The 18,570-nt window shown below is 40.6% G+C and overlaps 1 protein-coding gene across 2 annotated transcripts in view; it reads left to right on the forward strand.

The window, feature by feature from the left end:
- Window positions 1-7,649: 7,649 nt before the first annotated feature.
- The window catches only part of LOC137434253 (rhophilin-2), an 83,139-nt gene continuing 72,218 nt past the window's right edge, over window positions 7,650-18,570 (forward strand). For both annotated transcript variants that reach the window (XR_013624663.1, XM_068127075.2), the window contains exon 1: window positions 7,650-7,846. Coding sequence is in view for 1 of the 2 variants with exons in the window: in XM_068127075.2 (XP_067983176.2) it covers window positions 7,688-7,846 (159 nt within the window). In the remaining variant the exon portion in view is untranslated. The remainder of the gene's footprint in view (window positions 7,847-18,570) is intronic.

Here is an 18,570-nt window from a genome sequence, read left to right on the forward strand (position 1 = left end):
AAGGGTCAAGGGCTATACTTTGAAACTAGCTGAAACTTGGAATATACATTGGCCAATAGGTCTAGTTAATGGGTATTTTTTAGTTTTTTTTTTTTTTTAATAGGTTTTTTTTTTGTTTGTTTTTTTTAATAGGTATTTTAATAGGTAATAGGTATTTAATAGGTATTTTAATAGGTAATAGGTATTTAATAGGTATTAAAATAGTTTTATTTTTATTTTTATAATGGCTTTGAAAATAAATTCAAAAGCTGCGCTCAGTGAAGGAGTCTACAGGAGTTGGGAGGGGGGGTGGGGATCTTTAACCACCCCTCCCCCCCTCCACCGCCCCCTCCCTCACCCCTCCCCCCACGCCGAAATAGGTATTTCCTTTCTTCGAAACTACACACGATTTCAATGAAACTTGACCACAACTATCGTCATCCATGATGGACTAAGGTTTATTCACGGCATTAAATAACTCAGGGGTTTGCCCCCAAAATAGGTATTTTCTTTCTCCGTTACATATTCTGTGGGTCATGCACACCTACAAGTGATTACCTGGTTCTGCCAGGTGAGCCCAGGGTCATTGCCCCTATTTTTGTTATAAATGGGGTCAAGTTTCATCGATGACCCAAAATTGTCCCCTACAAATTTGTTACCACACCGATACCTGCATAGTTTACTCCTCTAATCTTCGTTTATAAAGTGAGAACATTCAGGTAGTGAAAACGATGGCAGTTTTTTTTAAACATGACAAATATAAAAATGGACATGTATAGGGCGGCCACAATGTCTTGACACCCATTGTAAAAATTGTGACATTGCCTTTTATCAAATTATCTGACAACACTGAAGGCTTAGCGGTGGCTAGCCGAGGATCCTAGGATCCTGGGTTCGAATCCCGGTCGATCGCTGAATTAACACCAGGGGGGTTGACTCAGCCTGTCATCCTTCCGAGGTCGGCAAATTGAGTACCAGCTTGCTGGGATGAATGATCACGGTGTGTACCCCGGTTTAGAATAGGTACACCGTATCCCTGCGCATCGTAAGAGCGTGACCAAGGGTTGGCGTCAGGAAGGGCATCCGGCCATAAAAACATTGCCTCAAACAGGGAACCATGATTGTCATGGGGCCCGCAAGGCTAACCCCCGCTCGAGCGGGGAAAATGGCCTTAAAACGATCATTCATTCATTCACTGAAGGGTTATAAAAGTTATACCACATAATTTTCACGACTCTTTTACTTTATTACTCGTTTTGCAGAACATGAAACAAGCCTCAAGTGTCCAGTGGATCCGTTTGTGCTCCATCACTGTCATTACAGAGAATAATTTTGCGCCATGTACATTTTCCAGAGCATTTGTGGGGTGACACCAAAGGCAGTATCACTCGCTGTTTAAGGTCATCGGTGGTCTAGTAGGGCTGTTCTACAACAATCTCTTTTACGAAGGCTTGAAGGGAATTGCTACGTGTCGATAGATCTGGGCTTTGAGGCCGTGGTCAGACCTGGCAACAAGTCTCTTCGACCAATTCGCACTGCTGACCTCTGGTTGATGGCCTACCAGTTCTTGGCATATCTTTTTATGTTGCCCGTTGCAAAGAGTTCATGTTCCCAATGTGGAAGTGTCTTTTTATAGGGGGTTTCTTGGCAGAATCTTTGCTGGAAGTCGACGGGCACAAGTCTTGGTACCATTTGGATTGTGTCTCTATTGATCATTATTAATTTTAATTATTATTTATTTCTCAGGTTTTGTTCGAGCAATTTGGAAAATTCTCTCCATCGAGCTTAATAAGCCTTGGTGGAGACAATTTCACCACATATACAGTACGACACCGAAGTAAAATGGTAGAATTGTACCATGAGATAAAGTCTGTGATCAAGACTCAGTGGATTTACCACAAATATTTCAAAGTGAGAGACCCACCAGCAAGAACTGTATTCTTCACAATATCAGAAGTTCCAGAAAGAAGGCACTGTTCACGATCTCAATAAATTGGGTAGAAAGACTGGGTGTTCACAAGAGAACATTGCGGCGTTGAGACAATCTGTCACTCAAAATCCAAGAAGACCTTCTCGTCGGCACTCACAAGAACTTGGTCTTTCGCACACAACTGTCTTTCGGATCCTGAAGCAGGACAACAAACTTTATCCATACGAAGTACAGGTCAAACACACTCTCACTGACACTGACGAGGCAGCTTGAGTAACCATGTGTCAGTGGTTCAATGAGATGATGGAGCTGAATTGTGACCAGGTATGGTTTTCCAGGTGTGACCCCAATGGCGGAGTGAGCAAGCAAAACTGTACCGCTTCTGGTGGAGTGAATGCCCTGATAAAGCATGCTCTTCAAAAGCCCCTGCACTGTGTGAAGTTCACTGCATGGGTTGCCATGAGCTCGTATGGCATCATTGGACCCTTTTGATTTGAAGATGTTGACGATAAGAATGCAGCGACTGTAAACCAGAATGATCGCGATGTCTTGCGCAAATTTGCAACTTATGTCGGTTGACAGCAGGATGATGCCACTCCGCATACTGCTGTGGAGATGGGAAATCTATTCTGAGAGGATCTCAGGGTAATTCTAATGGGTTCTAAAGGGTAATTCGAAAGTGCTCTACATATTTCTAAAGGATACTTCAACAGGGTTCTAAAGGGTAATTCTAATGGGTTCTAAAAGGTAATTATAATGGGTTCTAATGGGTAAATCGAAAGTGTTCTAAATATTTCTAAAGGGCTATAAAGGGTAATTATAGTGGATCCTAGGGGGTTCTAAAGGGTAATTCTAAAGGTTTCTCAGAGGTTCTAAAGGGTAATTCTAATGGGTTCTAAAGGGTAATTCTTAAGGTTCATTTGAAAGGGTAATTATATAGGGTCATTCTAAAGTGTAATTACCTTCGCAAAAGCGGAAGGTTATGTTTTGATCGCTGTGTATTTATTTGTATGTCTGTGTGTGTGTGTGTATGTTATTCGCATAACTCAAAAAGTATTCAACCGATTCGCATGAAATTTGGTGGGATGATAGGTTATTATCCGGGAACCATTTGATTAGATTTTGGAATCGATCGGGTCAAAGGTCAAGGTCAAGGTCATGAAAAGGTCAAAATCGTCTTTTTACCATAGCGCGGTCAATTTGTGTCCAATTTGTATGAAACTAATGCCAAAATGTTCAGAATTCAACGTAGGTGTGGCTTTGCTACACAGATCTTGTAGTCTTTTATTTTGGCAACAAAAGTAGCTGCGGCGAAGGTATGCGCTCTACCGAGTGCCCGTTCTAGTTCTAAAGTGTAATTCTATAGGGTCATTCTAAAGTGTAATTCTAAATGGTAATTCTAAAGTGTAATTCTAAAGTTTAATTCTAAAGGGTTATTCTGAAGTGTAATTCTAAAGTGTAATTCGAAAGTGTAATTCGAAAGTGTAATTATAAAGGGTTATTCTAAAGTGTTATTCTAAAGTGTAATTATAAAGGGTTATTCTGAAGTGTAATTCTAAAGTGTAATTCGAAAGTGTAATTATAAAGGGTTATTCTAAAGTGTTATTCTAAAGTGTAATTATAAAGGGTTATTCTAAAGTGTTATTCTAAAGTGTAATTATAAAGGGTTATTCTGAAGTGTAATTCTAAAGTGTAATTCGAAAGTGTAATTCGAAAGTGTAATTATAAAGGGTTATTCTAAAGTGTTATTCTAAAGTGTAATTATAAAGAGTAATTCTAAAGTGTAATTATAAAGGGTTATTCTAAAGTGTTATTCTAAAGTGTAATTATAAAGGGTTATTCTGAAGTGTAATTATAAAGGGTTATTCTAAAGTGTTATTTTAAAGTGTAATTATAAAGGGTTATTCTAAAGTGTAATTCTAAAGTGTAATTCGAAAGTGTAATTATAAAGGGTTATTCTAAAGTGTTATTCTAAAGTGTAATTATAAAGTGTTATTCTGAAGTGTAATTATAAAGGGTAATTCTGAAGTGTAATTCTAAAGGGTTATTCTAAAGTGTAATTATAAAGGGTTATTCTAAAGGGTTATTCTAAAGTGTAATTATAAAGGGTTATTCTAAAGTGTAATTATAAAGGGTTATTCTAAAGTGTTATTTTAAAGTGTAATTATAAAGGGTTATTCTAAAGTGTAATTATAAAGTGTAATTCGAAAGTGTAATTATAAAGGGTTATTCTAAAGTGTTATTCTAAAGTGTAATTATAAAGTGTTATTCTGAAGTGTAATTATAAAGGGTAATTCTGAAGTGTAATTCTAAAGGGTTATTCTAAAGTGTAATTATAAAGGGTTATTCTAAAGGGTTATTCTAAAGTGTAATTATAAAGGGTTATTCTAAAGTGTAATTCTAAAGTGTAATTCGAAAGTGTAATTCTAAAGTGTAATTATAAAGGGTAATTCTGAAGTGTAATTATAAAGGGTAATTCTGAAGTGTAATTCTAAAGGGTTATTCTAAAGTGTAATTATAAAGGGTTATTCTAAAGGGTTATTCTAAAGTGTAATTCTAAAGTGTAATTCGAAAGTGTAATTCTAAAGTGTAATTCTAAAGTGTAATTCTAAAGTGTAATTCTAAAGTGTAATTCGAAAGTGTAATTCTAAAGTGTAATTCTAAAGTGTAATTCGAAAGTGTAATTATAAAGGGTTATTACCTTCGCACAAGCGGAAGGTTATGTTTTGATCGCTGTGTATTTATTTGTATGTCTGTGTGTGTGTATGTTAATCGCATAACTCAAAAAGTATTCAACCGAATTGCATGAAATTTGGTGGGATGATTGGTTATTATACGGGACACATTTGATTAGATTTTGGGAAACAGATTTGCTCAAATTCTGACTATTTTTAACTCGATCGTATTTCACTCAAAGTTATGAGCGACTGAAGAAGAAGATGTCCATCCAGGACGTCATCACTATAACGCGATCTCCCGCGATCATTTCAACCTCAAAAAAAATTATAATTGCAGATTTGACAATAGATGAGGCATATTAACAAACGAATGAAACAGATTTGCTCAAATTCTGACTATTTTTAACTCGATCGTATTTCACTCAAAGTTATGCGCGACTGAAGAAGAAGATGTCCATCCAGGACGTCATCACTATAACGCAATCTCCCGCGATCATTTCAACCTCAAAAATTTTATTTTGGCAACAAAAGTAGCTGCGGCGAAGGTATGCGCTCTACCGAGTGCCCGTTCTAGTTCTAAAGTGTTATTCTAAAGTGTAATTATAAAGGGTAATTCTGAAGTGTAATTCTAAAGGGTTATTCTAAAGTGTAATTATAAAGGGTTATTCTAAAGGGTTATTACCTTCGCAAAAGCGGAAGGTTATGTTTTGATCGCTGTGTATTTATTTGTATGTCTGTGTGTGTGTGTGTATGTTATTCGCATAACTCAAAAAGTATTCAACCGATTCGCATGAAATTTGGTGGGATGATAGGTTATTATCCGGGAACCATTTGATTAGATTTTGGAATCGATCGGGTCAAAGGTCAAGGTCAAGGTCATGAAAAGGTCAAAATCGTCTTTTTACCATAGCGCAGTCAATTTGTGTCCAATTTGTATGAAACTAATGCCAAAATGCTTTGCTACACAGATCTTGTAGTCTTTTATTTTGGCAACAAAAGTAGCTGCGGCGAAGGTATGCGCTCTACCGAGTGCCCGTTCTAGTTCTAAAGTGTAATTATAAAGGGTTATTCTAAAGTGTAATTATAAAGGGTTATTCTAAAGTGTAATTATAAAGGGTTATTCTAAAGTGTTATTCTAAAGTGTAATTATAAAGGGTTATTCTAAAGTGTAATTCGAAAGTGTAATTATAAAGGGTTATTCTAAAGTGTTATTCTAAAGTGTAATTATAAAGTGTTATTCTGAAGTGTAATTATAAAGGGTAATTCTGAAGTGTAATTATAAAGGGTAATTCTGAAGTGTAATTCTAAAGGGTAATTACCTTCGCAAAAGCGGAAGGTTATGTTTTGATCGCTGTGTATTTATTTGTATGTCTGTGTGTGTGTGTGTGTGTGTATGTTATTCGCATAACTCAAAAAGTATTCAACCGAATTGCATGAAATTTGGTGGGATGATTGGTTATTATACGGGACACATTTGATTAGATTTTGGGAGCAATCGGGTCAAAGGTCAGGGGGGTCACGACCTTGCAAAATGTGCGTTTTTTGTCATAACTCGGTCAATTCTTATCCGATTTGCATGAAATCAGCACCAAACTGTTCACTGTTCTGTTCCCTACACTCCCATGCCAAGTACAGAACAGTAGCTGCGGCGAAGGTATGCGCTCTACCGAGTGCCCGTTCTAGTTCTAAAGTGTAATTATAAAGGGTTATTCTAAAGTGTAATTATAAAGGGTGATTCTAAAGTGTAATTATAAAGGGTGATTCTAAAGTGTAATTATAAAGGGTGATTCTAAAGTGTGATTCTGAAGTGTCATTGCCTCCGCCCCCAAAGGCCCTGTCTGCCTGTCTGTCTGTCTGTCTGTCAGTTTGTGAACAAGATATCTCAAAAGGTTGTGGACGGATTCGGACGAAATTTGGCAGAGATGTAGCATATGTCACAAGGAGGAAATGATTAGATTTTGTTGACGATCCGGATCCGGATCCGGCTACTAGAATTTTAAAAGTGTTTTCTTCACTATTGGGAGATAGGGCCAAAAACTATACATTAATACATAGCAGGATATCTCTAAAGGTTGTGGATGGATTTGGACAAAACTTGGTGGACAGGTTGTGGGTGTGACAAGGAAGAATCGTTTCGATTTTGGTGAAGATCCGGATACGGATCCAGTGAGTAGAATTTTTTAAAGTGATTCTTCACCATTGAGTGATATGGCCAAAAATTATATATCGCAGGATATCTCAAAGTTGTGGACGGATTTGGACGAAACTTGGTGGACATGTTGTGTGTGTGTGAAAAGGACTAATCCTTTCGATTTTGGTGAAGATCTGAATCTGGATTGGTCTGCAAGAATTATTTAATTTTTAAGTGATTCTTCACCATCGAGAGATCGGGTGAAAAGCGATATACTGTATAACATGATATTTAAAAAAAGTTATGGACGAGTTATGAATAAACTTGGTGGATGAGTTGGTTAGGTGACAAGAACAAGCCGATTAGATTTTGGTTCAGGCCCCAATCCAGATCCGGCCTATCAGTGGGATACAAAACAAACTGTTCAGCCTGGTTGAGGTATGTGCCCTACCGAGTGACGTTCTATAGTTGCTTCTACAACACAAACTATGTAACTTAACTTGAAAATACTTGTTTGCTTCTCAACGGAGCATTTTCATACACATACGTACCTGATACGGCCTACACTAGCCTACACGTGGAGCCTGCACTTGACATAACTTCAAAATCATGGATAACATACATGTGTATCCACATTCCAATATGAAGTCACTAAGCAGAAAGATATTCAATGGCATTGATGACAAGTAGGCTACATTAATGGAATGTAAAAATATAAATATAAATCGTAACTCAGTTACTCGGACTGAAATAGTTCGGTAATGACGCTTCTAATCGAAACTCGCAATAGTTTGCCCAAAATAGAAATAGGCGTTGACCTTTTTCTTCGCAACTAAGTAGGCCTAATAAAAGCAAAAGCGTGTTTGGTAGGGGGCGTGGCCTTATGTCCGTGACGTAATCAGGCCGTACTTGTGTCCTATTCGACAGCGTTTGAAGCGAAGTTGGCTGTCTGGGCGGGGCTCCCACCACATGGGCGGAGCTCCCACGACATGGGCGGAGATCATCTTGTTCTGGTGCTATGAGTGTGCGTATTCCAACGAATGTCTCATTCCATTGCGCATCGTGAGCATGACCGACATTGAATCAAGAACGACCGATGGCCTTGACGATGATCATCCATTTAGGAAGGTGGGTCTTTTTGTAGTTTAGTTTTTGTAGTTTAGTAGCTTTGCCTTTAGTTTCCAAGGCTACAGTGGGAGACCATAATTTATTCCATAATGCACGTGGATGTTTAAATCACGAAAATGAAAAGTAGGCAGATGATGACGAGAGAGAATTTAAAGGAATGAGAGCACTGGGGAGAGAAAGAGAACAGGTTTGTGAAGATATGTGGTAAAAGGAGGAAAGCGAAACGGAAGAGGAATTTATATCGGGGTATCGGGGTCAATTATTAATTTCCCCAATATTTGGTTACGTAATAAGTATATGGCTGATGCATAATATTTGCTTCATGTCTGCAGTGCATTGATAACAGTGTGGCGATGTTAAAGACTGATGATTGAATTATATACATTAGATATAATATATGTATATATATATATATATATATATATATATTATATTTGTTTTAGAGAGGCACGAAGCGGATAGAGATTGGTCGATGCGTTGCGTGCACCTGGAGACTCGAAGTCGAAGGTGTTAGAACGCGAGGTCTGAGCCAGTGGTCCCTCCTACGTCACTCCGCCTCCTCCCACCTAACGTCTCCCTTGACCACGCCTTCTCTGGAGTAGATGGAACACTTTTCCCGTTCTTGATCTTGAGAACTTGCCGTTCTTGTCCCTCACTGAACAGTGCTTTCCATTGGCTTGCCGATCGGGGTCGTGTAAACAGTGTAAACTGGGACAATGACTCCACTGGATTGTCTGTTTTGACTTCAGGTTGAAGTTTCCCAAAGGAAATATGGTTGTTTGTTTATTTCGAGATAAGTGCTGCTTGCTGTGTAGTACATTCCGTTTGCGGGAAAAAGTTATATCTTAGATTGTGGCGGACACAAAAGCCCACTGGTGACACAAGATGATATATATATATATATATATATATATATATATATATATATATATATATATATATATATATATATATATATATGTATGCCAATGGGAGCGTACGCTGGATCAGCACGTCACTGCATCCTTGGCCGACTCCTCAGCACCATCCCAACACACACCATTGTGTGTGCTACAGAACGAGGTGTGTTTACGCAAATCCTGCCACCAACCTCCTTGAGAGAGAACCCAGTACCCTGGTACTTCATTTTGCCGACCTCAGAAGGATGACAGGCTGAGTCAACCCCACCTGGTATTGATGCAACAGCTGAACGGGATTCAAACTCAGGAACTTACAATCCCAAGCCCACCACCCTAACCATCAGGCCCACATCAGCTATGCTACATGTACAACTTTGGGGGGGTGGGGCGGTGGCTTTGACAGGCCCCTCCGTTTTGGGGGAAGGGAGGCGAGTGAAAGAGGAAAAACTTTCCCGTGCAAAGAGTGCTTCAACCTCAGTGTTGCCCAGGGAAAAAAGGAAATTGTAATACCCTATGCCACCAACACCAGGTGGCGCTACACGGTACACATTTACATGGAGAATTTATGCCCCTCTCCCAGTCCCCCACACCTTGCATGAGGCCGCGGCCACATAGACTATGTTACCCCCCAGACAAAGTTGTATTTGTATTTGTACCTCGAGTAAAGTATATAAGTGTTTATAGCTGGAATACCCAGGGTTGCTCAAGTGAAAAAGAAACATTAACAAATTTGAAATGAGGGCAAATATAATGGAAAAGCAATCACATCCAAATCAGAATCCATCACAAATGTCAAATCATCATTTTACCTTTCTGTTGAACATATGCTGGTGAATGTGCCGTTGATCACATTTCTGAGTTAAGTATGATGATGTTCAGGAAGTAGAAGAAGCCTTACCACCAACGTTGGCCACTTCCGGTATTGTTTGATTATTTGTTGACCACTTCCGGTATTGTTTGATTATTTGTGTTCAAATGCCTGGTAATTGTTTTGTATTTATTTATGCGAAAGTGTACTTGTATATAAGTGTCATTAATCAACAAGGCTTGGGCACAACAAAGCGATTTAAAAAAAAAAACTTTTTCTATTTTTTTTTTTGATGTTTTGCCTAAAATACTCCCAATCAGTCACTGATGAACCTCTGAAAGTTTGACGAAATCTGTTCAGCCATCTATGAGAAAAATGGCGACACACAGACACACAGACCAACGGCTCTTATATAGTAGACTAGCCGAAAGCACCCGGTGTTGCCCGGGTTCTTTTTGAATGAATTTACTACTATAATTCAGCTTTTACTCGCGGTCGTAGAAGATTGACTACTATAATTCAGCCCAGCTTTTAATTGCAAAATGGGCCCAGCCCGGCCGAAGCGGCCTCGACCGGCCTCGCCACCGATCCTTTAACCTTCCCGGGGACTGTCTCGACATTTTTAGTTCTTTTTGAATGCATTTACTACTATAATTCAGCTTTTACTCACGGCCGTAGAAGATTGACTACTATAATTCAGCTCAGCTTTTAATTGCGAAATGGGCCCAGCCCGGCCGAGGTGGGCCTCGACCGGCCTCGCCACCTAGCCTATAACCTTCACGGGGCTCGTCCCCACATTTTTTGTATTGGAGGTTTCCTCCTATCTTTCACTGTTCAGGAGATTAGCTTGCGCAGACAAACAAACAAACAAACAAAAACTTTCTTTTATATATATAATATATAGAATATAGATATAGATATATATAAATGGTCGTAGCCAAAAATATTGCCACCCTTGCACTTTTTTCAAATAATGCACCATTTCTTCCAGAAAATTGTTGAAATTAAAAACCCTTTTGGTATCCACATTTGTATTTCTTTGGTTTGCAGTGAAACAAAACAAAAAAGCTGAAAAAATTACTAAATCTTAACTTATTCCACACAGAAATTCTAAAATGGCCTGGATAATATTATTGGTACCTTTTAGAAGTTGTTAGAAATAATTAGATTTCAAGCAGGTGATTCTCTTTTACTTTGGAATTGAACTCACCTGTGTTGAGTTGCAGGTGCCTGCAAAATAAAAATCACTCATTCAACCAGTTTGAATAGAGAAAAGGAGTCATTCTGCTGTTTTGTGTCACTGTGTGTACCACAAAGATCATAGAGAAAAGAAAGAAAACCAGAGAAATTTCTGAGGAGGTCAGACGAACAATTGTAGCCAAGCATGGACAATCTCAAGGCTACAATTCCATCTCCATAGACTTTGATATTCCTGTGTCCACCGTACGCAATGTCATCAGGAAGGCACTGTAGCCAACCTCTTTGGACGTGGCCGCAAGAGAAAAGTTGATCGAAGATTGCAGCGAAGGATTGTTCGAATGGTGGATAAAGCACCTCAACCAACTGCCAAACAGATTCAAGCTGACCTTCAGACACAAGGTACGACAGTTTCAACTCGCACCATCCGTCGCCAACTCAATGAAAGGGGGTTCTATGGTAGGAGACCCAGGAGGACCCCATTGCTGAGAGAGACATAAGAAAGCCCGACTGTAGTTTGCCAAAAAACACATGAACAAGCCAAAATCCTTCTGGGAGAATGTCTTGTGGACAGATGAGACCAAATTAGAGCTTTTTGGTGAAGCACATCATCTCTATGTTTACAGAAAACAAAATGAAGCCTTCAAAGAAAAGAACACCTTCCATACAGTTAAACATGGAGGAGGTTTAGTGATGTTTTGGGGTTGCTGTGCTGCCTCTGGCACTGGGTGCCTTGAATGTGTGCATGGCATCATGAAATCTGGAGATTACCAAGGCATTTTGGAGCGCAATGTTCAACCCAGTGTCAGAAAGCTGGGTCTCCATCGAAGGTCATGGGTCTTGCAGCAGGACAATGACCCCAAACACACTTCAAAAAGCACCCAGGAATGGTTCAAGACAAAACGCTGGACTGTTATGAAGTGGCCAGCAATGAGTCCAGATCTAAATCCCATTGAACAACTATGGGGAGATCTGAAAACATCAGTTGGGAGAAGGCACCCATAAAATCTGGGAGAACTGGAGCAGTTTGCACAAGAAGGGTGGGCCAAACTGCCAGTGGAGAGGTGTAGAAAGGTCATTCATGGCTACAGGAAGCGCTTGACTGCAGTTATTTTGTCCAAAGGCCGTGATACCAAATATGAAGTCTAGGGTGTCAATAATTTTGTCAATGCCATTTTATTTTATTTTATGATTTAAAAGGATATATTATGTTCTGAATCAAAAACAAAGGTTCTGTAACATTAACAGTGAAATAAAGAATTGGGGAGACCAAATACTTTTGTCAATTTCAACTTATTTTTAGAGAAAGTTGTGAGTTATTTGAAAAAGTGGAAGGGTACCAATATTTTCAGCCACAACTGTATATATATATATATTGTTATGAATTTGGTAGAGTAACATCTAGAGCTAGGTAGATCTGAATAGGTAGGTATTCGGCTGTCGTGACAGGGACTCTACATGTAATAAGTTATTGATGTTTAGGCGTTTGTCGGGGTAAGATGTATGATTGTGGATCTACCTGGAGGTCCGAGTGTTAAATAGTGAGGGATTAAAGGTAACGCCCCTGTGAGTCTCACCTGGTAGTCAAACCTTTGTCCATTATGGCACTGCAAACCACATAAACATTAGTTAGGTCCTTAGCGCAACATTAAATAATTCCCTTTCCCTGACATTGACTTCGTAATAAATGGACAGGAAACCAGGCCAAAAACACCGCCACGGTTGGCCGCCGCCGTTCGCACCTCCAAGGCCTACAAACCTCGCCTGGCACGTGTTACACAAGGACCGCGGGGTCGCGGACGGGAGATGTCAGGAGTAGCATGCCGCAGAGGGCGTGACCTGGGCGAGCCGGCAAGTTGGGAGGCTATGATTGGCTGAGGAGTGCGCCAATGTGACGTCATTGGCCACCAATATATGCGACGGTTGGACGCCATTTTCAGGACACACGGGGACACACGTCGATGAGCGATCAAAAGCGGCAGTTGGTGGAGAGTCGGAGTCGGCAGTTGGTGGAGAGTTCGTTCGCACACCGAGCACACCGAGCACACAGAGCACACGCAGTTCGTTGCAAGTCGAGTTTCGTTCGTCGCAGTTCGTTGAACAGTTGGCACTGAACAGTTGGCACTTGGCTGCCAGCACTCCCGCAGAGAGTCTGGTCAAGTGGAGTTCAAAGGAGTCCTTCCTGTCCCTGGTCAAGTGGAGTTTGTGCCCGCGTTGGAGGTCGTCGACGCATGGTGCTTTTTGGTGCGTGGTGCTCGGCCTTGTGGGACTCGGAGCGAGGGACCTCGTGGTGTGCGATCGGGCCGAAAGGAGCGGTGTTGGACGGCCGCCACCAAGACGACGAAAGACAGATAAGCCGCATCCGCGTACATTTTGAACGACGTGACGTGTTATTTTCGTATTCATAATCTCCCTCGTATCGTGTTTGCTGTCAGTCGTGTGGGGACGTCCCGATTTAGAGTTATTAGATTTACCGGCGCGGGCTTTTTCACTGTCTTTACTTTAAAATAATAAATCCTTGTATTATTTTCTGTATATATTTGAACGCAGTTTCCTGGGTGTTTGATTTTAATAGGTAAGGTTGCGGAGCCTTCGCTGTGTCCCGCCATTCCGCGCGTTTGTGTTGAGTTTGAATCCGCCATTGAGTTTTCGCCTCGGGAGTTAAAGTCTCGCAAATCGGCCATCCGTAACTGTGGTGTTAATCACAGTTGCGTAACAATATATATATATAGACTTTGTTGTTTGCTGCAGGTATCGTTCTTCAAAATGTGCCCAGGGTTTCTGGACCACCAGGTGTGTTTACGCAAATCCTGCCACCAACCTCCTTGAGAGAGGACCCGGTCCAGAAACCCTGGGCACATTTTGAAGAACGATCCTGCAGCAAGCAACTAAGTTTATTATTGTTCTTTGGTGCAAAACAAAACATGATTACTCGTAACCGCGGCACGTGATAGGTTTTCGTTACCACGATAACTTGAGAACAGCTGGAGGGATCTTTGTCAAACTTGGTGCAGGTATGTATAATGAGGTAAAGAGGAACTGATTAGATTTTGGGGTCAAGAGGTCAAAGGTCGAAGTCTGTAATAGGTGTATAACTTGAGAATGGGAGAAGTGATCTAATTCAAACTTGGTACAGGTATGGAAATTATGTAAAGGTTAACTGATTAGATTTTGGGATCCCGAGGTGAAAAGCCAAAGGTCATGTCAGGTAAAAATGTGATAACTTGAGAACAGCTGAATGGATTTAAATCAAACTTGGTACAAGTATTATAATGATGTAATAATGTGGGCGGAGGCATATCGGTTGATGTCGTGACGCTGAAGAGTTGGATTTTAAACTTCCTTGTTGTTGGAGGTTGGGGTTGGAGGTTGACTTTGTGACGCTGAAACCTGGAATTTAAACCTCCTCTAGTTATTTTTATTTTTTATTTTTGTGGATTGTCTAGCATGTAGTTGAGGATTACACATTAAGAGAGTGGTCCTGGGTGTGGGTGGGTTTGGGTGGGCGTGCGTGCGTTTAAGATATAGCACAATGCACTTCACAAAACTATTAGCATTCCATATGCAAGGTATTCTCTTGATGTAGAACATGTATTCTTACATAAATACCTTACTCCATTGAATGAAAGATAGAAAATTTGTCAATATTTAATTTTTTGGGGGATGATTTGAGGTATTGTAGAAAGAAGTAAGGGTGCAATAGAACGAGGAATTTATTGATAAAATGGGTTTAAAATGTCACATATACTTCCTGAATAACAACAGCAGAAAAGAACACGGCAATGAAGACAGTATTCCATTTTACCCTTGCAACATGCCCCCACCAATTTTGCCGGTATGAGTACCACACAGGCCCATCTTGTAAACTGTCGGATTGGTGGTCTATCCGTCTGAGGCCTGTCTGCTTGCGTTATTTGGTCATCGACATTAAAGATCCCACTGTGTCTTTCGATGAAGAGTTAGGTGAGTTACCCTGAACAAATTCCAAATTCCTGCCCTAACCTGCAGGTGGTGCAGCCTCGTCCCATAGCAACGATGCAACCAACACCCATGTGACACATATCGGGGAAGAATAAGAAGTCATAGTATCACAAAGAATAAATGTAAGCATGATGTAAGGATAGCCAGCATCTCTTGAAATGAGATATGGCTCTTGGAGTATTCACCAGATCATTTGATCCTAAATTTGCTAAGTTTCAACCTTTTATGGTTTTCTTGTAATAAATGCTTTTCTGGTGAATAAAATGTGATTTTTGGTGAATGGATGTTGCCAAAAGCACATGATGTGGTTTTTTGAGGGCCTCTAACAGTTTTTTTTGAGGCTGGGTCTAAACATGGTAATGTTGGGCACATCGTATTCCTCACTCAGGATGGTGATTTAAGGGTGTGGGCAACATGGTTGGCTTTTCCAAAGTTGTTTTTAGTACCATGTAGGTTTCACAGGAAATTGCACGCTTTTACCTCTTGCTCAAGCTGAAATGAAGTTCTCTTTGAAGCATTCTTTTTGACATCCTCAAACTAGGGCGTTTAATGGATGTATGGTATTTGCATTGGCGAAATTTCCACGAGCATGTGGCTTTTATAATCGTTCATCGTCTTTGCAAGAACAAGTGCACAACGGTAATCTTCATTAACGGTCTCTATGACTCTCTTGACAACCCTCTTTATATACTGGCTGATGACTGCATCCTCTGCCTTGACATTCCTCATGCAGCCTCTTCCCTCTTCAGACCTTGACAAAATCACCAGCTTGTCAAACACTTGGAAAATCCTGACAAATCTCACACTCTCACTCTCTCTCCGAAAGAACTGTCTGGGAAACCCTCCTATCTACTTTCTTAACAATCCTCGTGAGGAAGTTCAGTCATTCAAACTCCTGAGTTTCACTATCGGCCATGATCTCTATTGGGCAAACCACATTTCAAAATTGTCCTCCAATGCCAGTTGCCGATTGGGCATCCTGCATCGTACAATGTCTTTCCTTGGCACACCTAAGCTCTTATCCACCGACAAGGCCTTCATCCACAGCTTGATGGAGTACTGCTCTCCCCTCTGGGCTGGCTCCACTGCCTCACATCTTGCTCAGCTTGATGCCATGGAAACCAAGGCCTTTAATATTATTAGAATCTTCTGTGATGACGCCGAGTCTATAGGCCTATCACTTCACCATCACAGACAGGTCGGGGAACTCTGTCTTCTCCCCCCTCCTTTCTGGTCTTGCACCACTTTCCCTCTCCATACTTTGTCCCCCCTCCAGGTTTCCATAGGGTGCATTTGGTCTACTAGCAACCCCTTTCTCATGAAACTCCCAAAATCCACCTACACTCATTCATTCCTCTTTTCTCCTGCCTGTGGAACCAACTTCCACATTCTATTCAATCTCATTCCTCCCTCCAGGTCTTCAAGATAACTGTTCACCACCATCTCATCGTCTCCCATCCAAAACATGATATTTTCTCCCTTTGTTAGCCTCCTCGCCCCTTTCCAAGCTCACCTCTTTCCAAATTCCAGTTTTTCATTGAGTTTGTTTCTGTATCCATCTTGTGCAACCTCTTTGTTTTCCCCTACCCCTCATTCTTTCCTACATCCTTTATTTGTCCACGTCTCCCTCTAGTTTGTCCTTCAACCCTACTATTGGTGCCCATCCCCCCCCCCCCCCAACCTTTCTACTCTTCATTTTGTTCTGTTGCATCATGATCTATTCTGTGTTATAGCTCTTCCCTGAGACTTGACTTTGTGTACAAAAAACAGTTGTAACTCTACTCGTCAGAATATGCTTAATAGTGGGTGAGAGCACTTTTAGCACAGATAAATAGTTCGGCGAGCTTATTTTGCATTATGCTCCAAGATATCCTCGGGTATTTTGCGTGTTTAAAAAAGAAATAGTAATATATACAGCTGATGCACAATCTATGAACAGTAGTTTTCCAAAATATGATTGGATTTTCCAGATGAAAGTGATTTTTAATGTTTTTCAAGCCAGTCAGGTGATACCCCCAAGTCCTCTAATGCTCCTAATTGATGAAACTGCCTCATGGCAGATAGTATGCTGACAATTATGATACCATCTCCAGGGGCTTGCTTTGTAATAATGATGCCTGGGAGGAATATTAGTTCAAGAAGTCTTTTTTTTTATCACCTGAGTCCTTATATCCTCGTTACTCATATAACCCCCCTGGGTGGGGGATTGCGACGTCCGGGGTTTCAGGGTGGGGGACCGGGTGGACCGTTTCAGGGTGGACCGCAAATTCTCTCTTCGTAAATGTGTATGGCATAGATCTCCCAGTGTGGGAGTGGGGGTTTATTGGGGAAGTGTGTGTTATAACTTATAAGTCACACCTGCTGGGTGAATTATCCTGTTCGTAAGGACAGGTTCTTCCTTCGTTGTTTAATTTTTTTCGGATTTAAGGTTCTTCCACATTTGCACCTTTGCTATCATTTGTTAGGTATTTTTTTTCAACATTAATTAAATAAGCATGTATTAAAAAGGACGACAGCCGACAAGTCATTCATTTTTGAAAGCTTATTTATATTTCTGACAAAAAAATAGCTAATTAAGTTGACAAAGGGAGTCTGTATATCAAATTGCGATTTATATGCTTTTGTTATATTGAAAAAGAGGGGGTGGGGGGAAACAGAAATCTGGGCTCAACGTGGATGAGCTAAATGATAGGGGGAGCAGGTTTGCAGATTGACAGGGGATCAAAAGAGAACAAGAGGATAAAGACATCACGCATGAGTGGCAGAAAGGAAAGGGGTTGAGGTAGGGGAGGGTGTCGGCACGAGTGGAAGGAAGCATGAGGTGACTATGGGCAGCACTTATTGAAGGATCGGATAGAGGGGCATGAGACAACAAACACAATTAGTCAATTCTACAGACAGAAGAATAGAGTGATAGTAGTGAATACTGGATTGTCTGCACAAAGGGTCAAGTGGGTTTAAAGAATTACAGATAAGCTCCATATCTGCCTTTGCAACTGCATGTTTAACTTCTGACTAAAGAGATTATTTCGTCACAGAAATGTTAAAGAATGCTGTCTGACAACACAGGGACATGGTTTACACACAATTACAATGCCAAGGATAGTGAAGCCGAGCGAGAAGTTAATACCCATAAATCAGTAGTAAGCAAACGAAATGGCAGTGATCCATGAGGTACGAGGTCATGCAATGACTCCAGCAAATAATGTCAACAAATATGTCTGGCGCCCCAACATCACACATTTCTCTCCAGGATTCTGCGGAATCTAAAGATTGGCATTCCCGTGACAAGGGCGTAGCACAAGGCATGTTTCTCTCACTTTACAGACAGATTGAGTTTCTGTTTTTTATTTTTGTTTGTTTGTCTAGTTATCTAGTTCTATCAAGTTGTGTTCGACTTCTGGTGACATTCAGGATCAGATTTCTTCAAACATCCCTGCCATGCACTGCTTCCCGAAGCTCTGACCGAGACAGCTTGGTTGCAGCCTTCACCTCGTACATCTAGCATAGATAGCACAGATTCCTCTTCTTCCCTCACACACACCCTACTTGGCTGATTTCTCCAGACTTTCGTTTTCTGCACACACAATTTGTCCAAAAAACAGATGTGACAGTTTTTGTTTTAGCATCAACGCTTCTAATGTACATGGTGGTCTAATTCCTTCAATCACTGATTTGTTTGTTCTTCTTGCACTGGAAAGGATTTTTTTTTTTAACATTAGTCTCAAATTCTACATTTCAAAGCTGTCAATCTTCTTCTTTCCTTTCCATTTACTTTTCACTGTTCATGACTCACATCCATATTTTGCAACTGGAAATTCCAGAGCATTCACGAGCCT

The sequence above is a fragment of the Myxine glutinosa genome, chromosome 10 (assembly GCF_964187855.1).
Source record: "Myxine glutinosa chromosome 10, kmMyxGlut1.1, whole genome shotgun sequence".
Classification (NCBI taxonomy): domain Eukaryota; kingdom Metazoa; phylum Chordata; class Myxini; order Myxiniformes; family Myxinidae; genus Myxine; species Myxine glutinosa.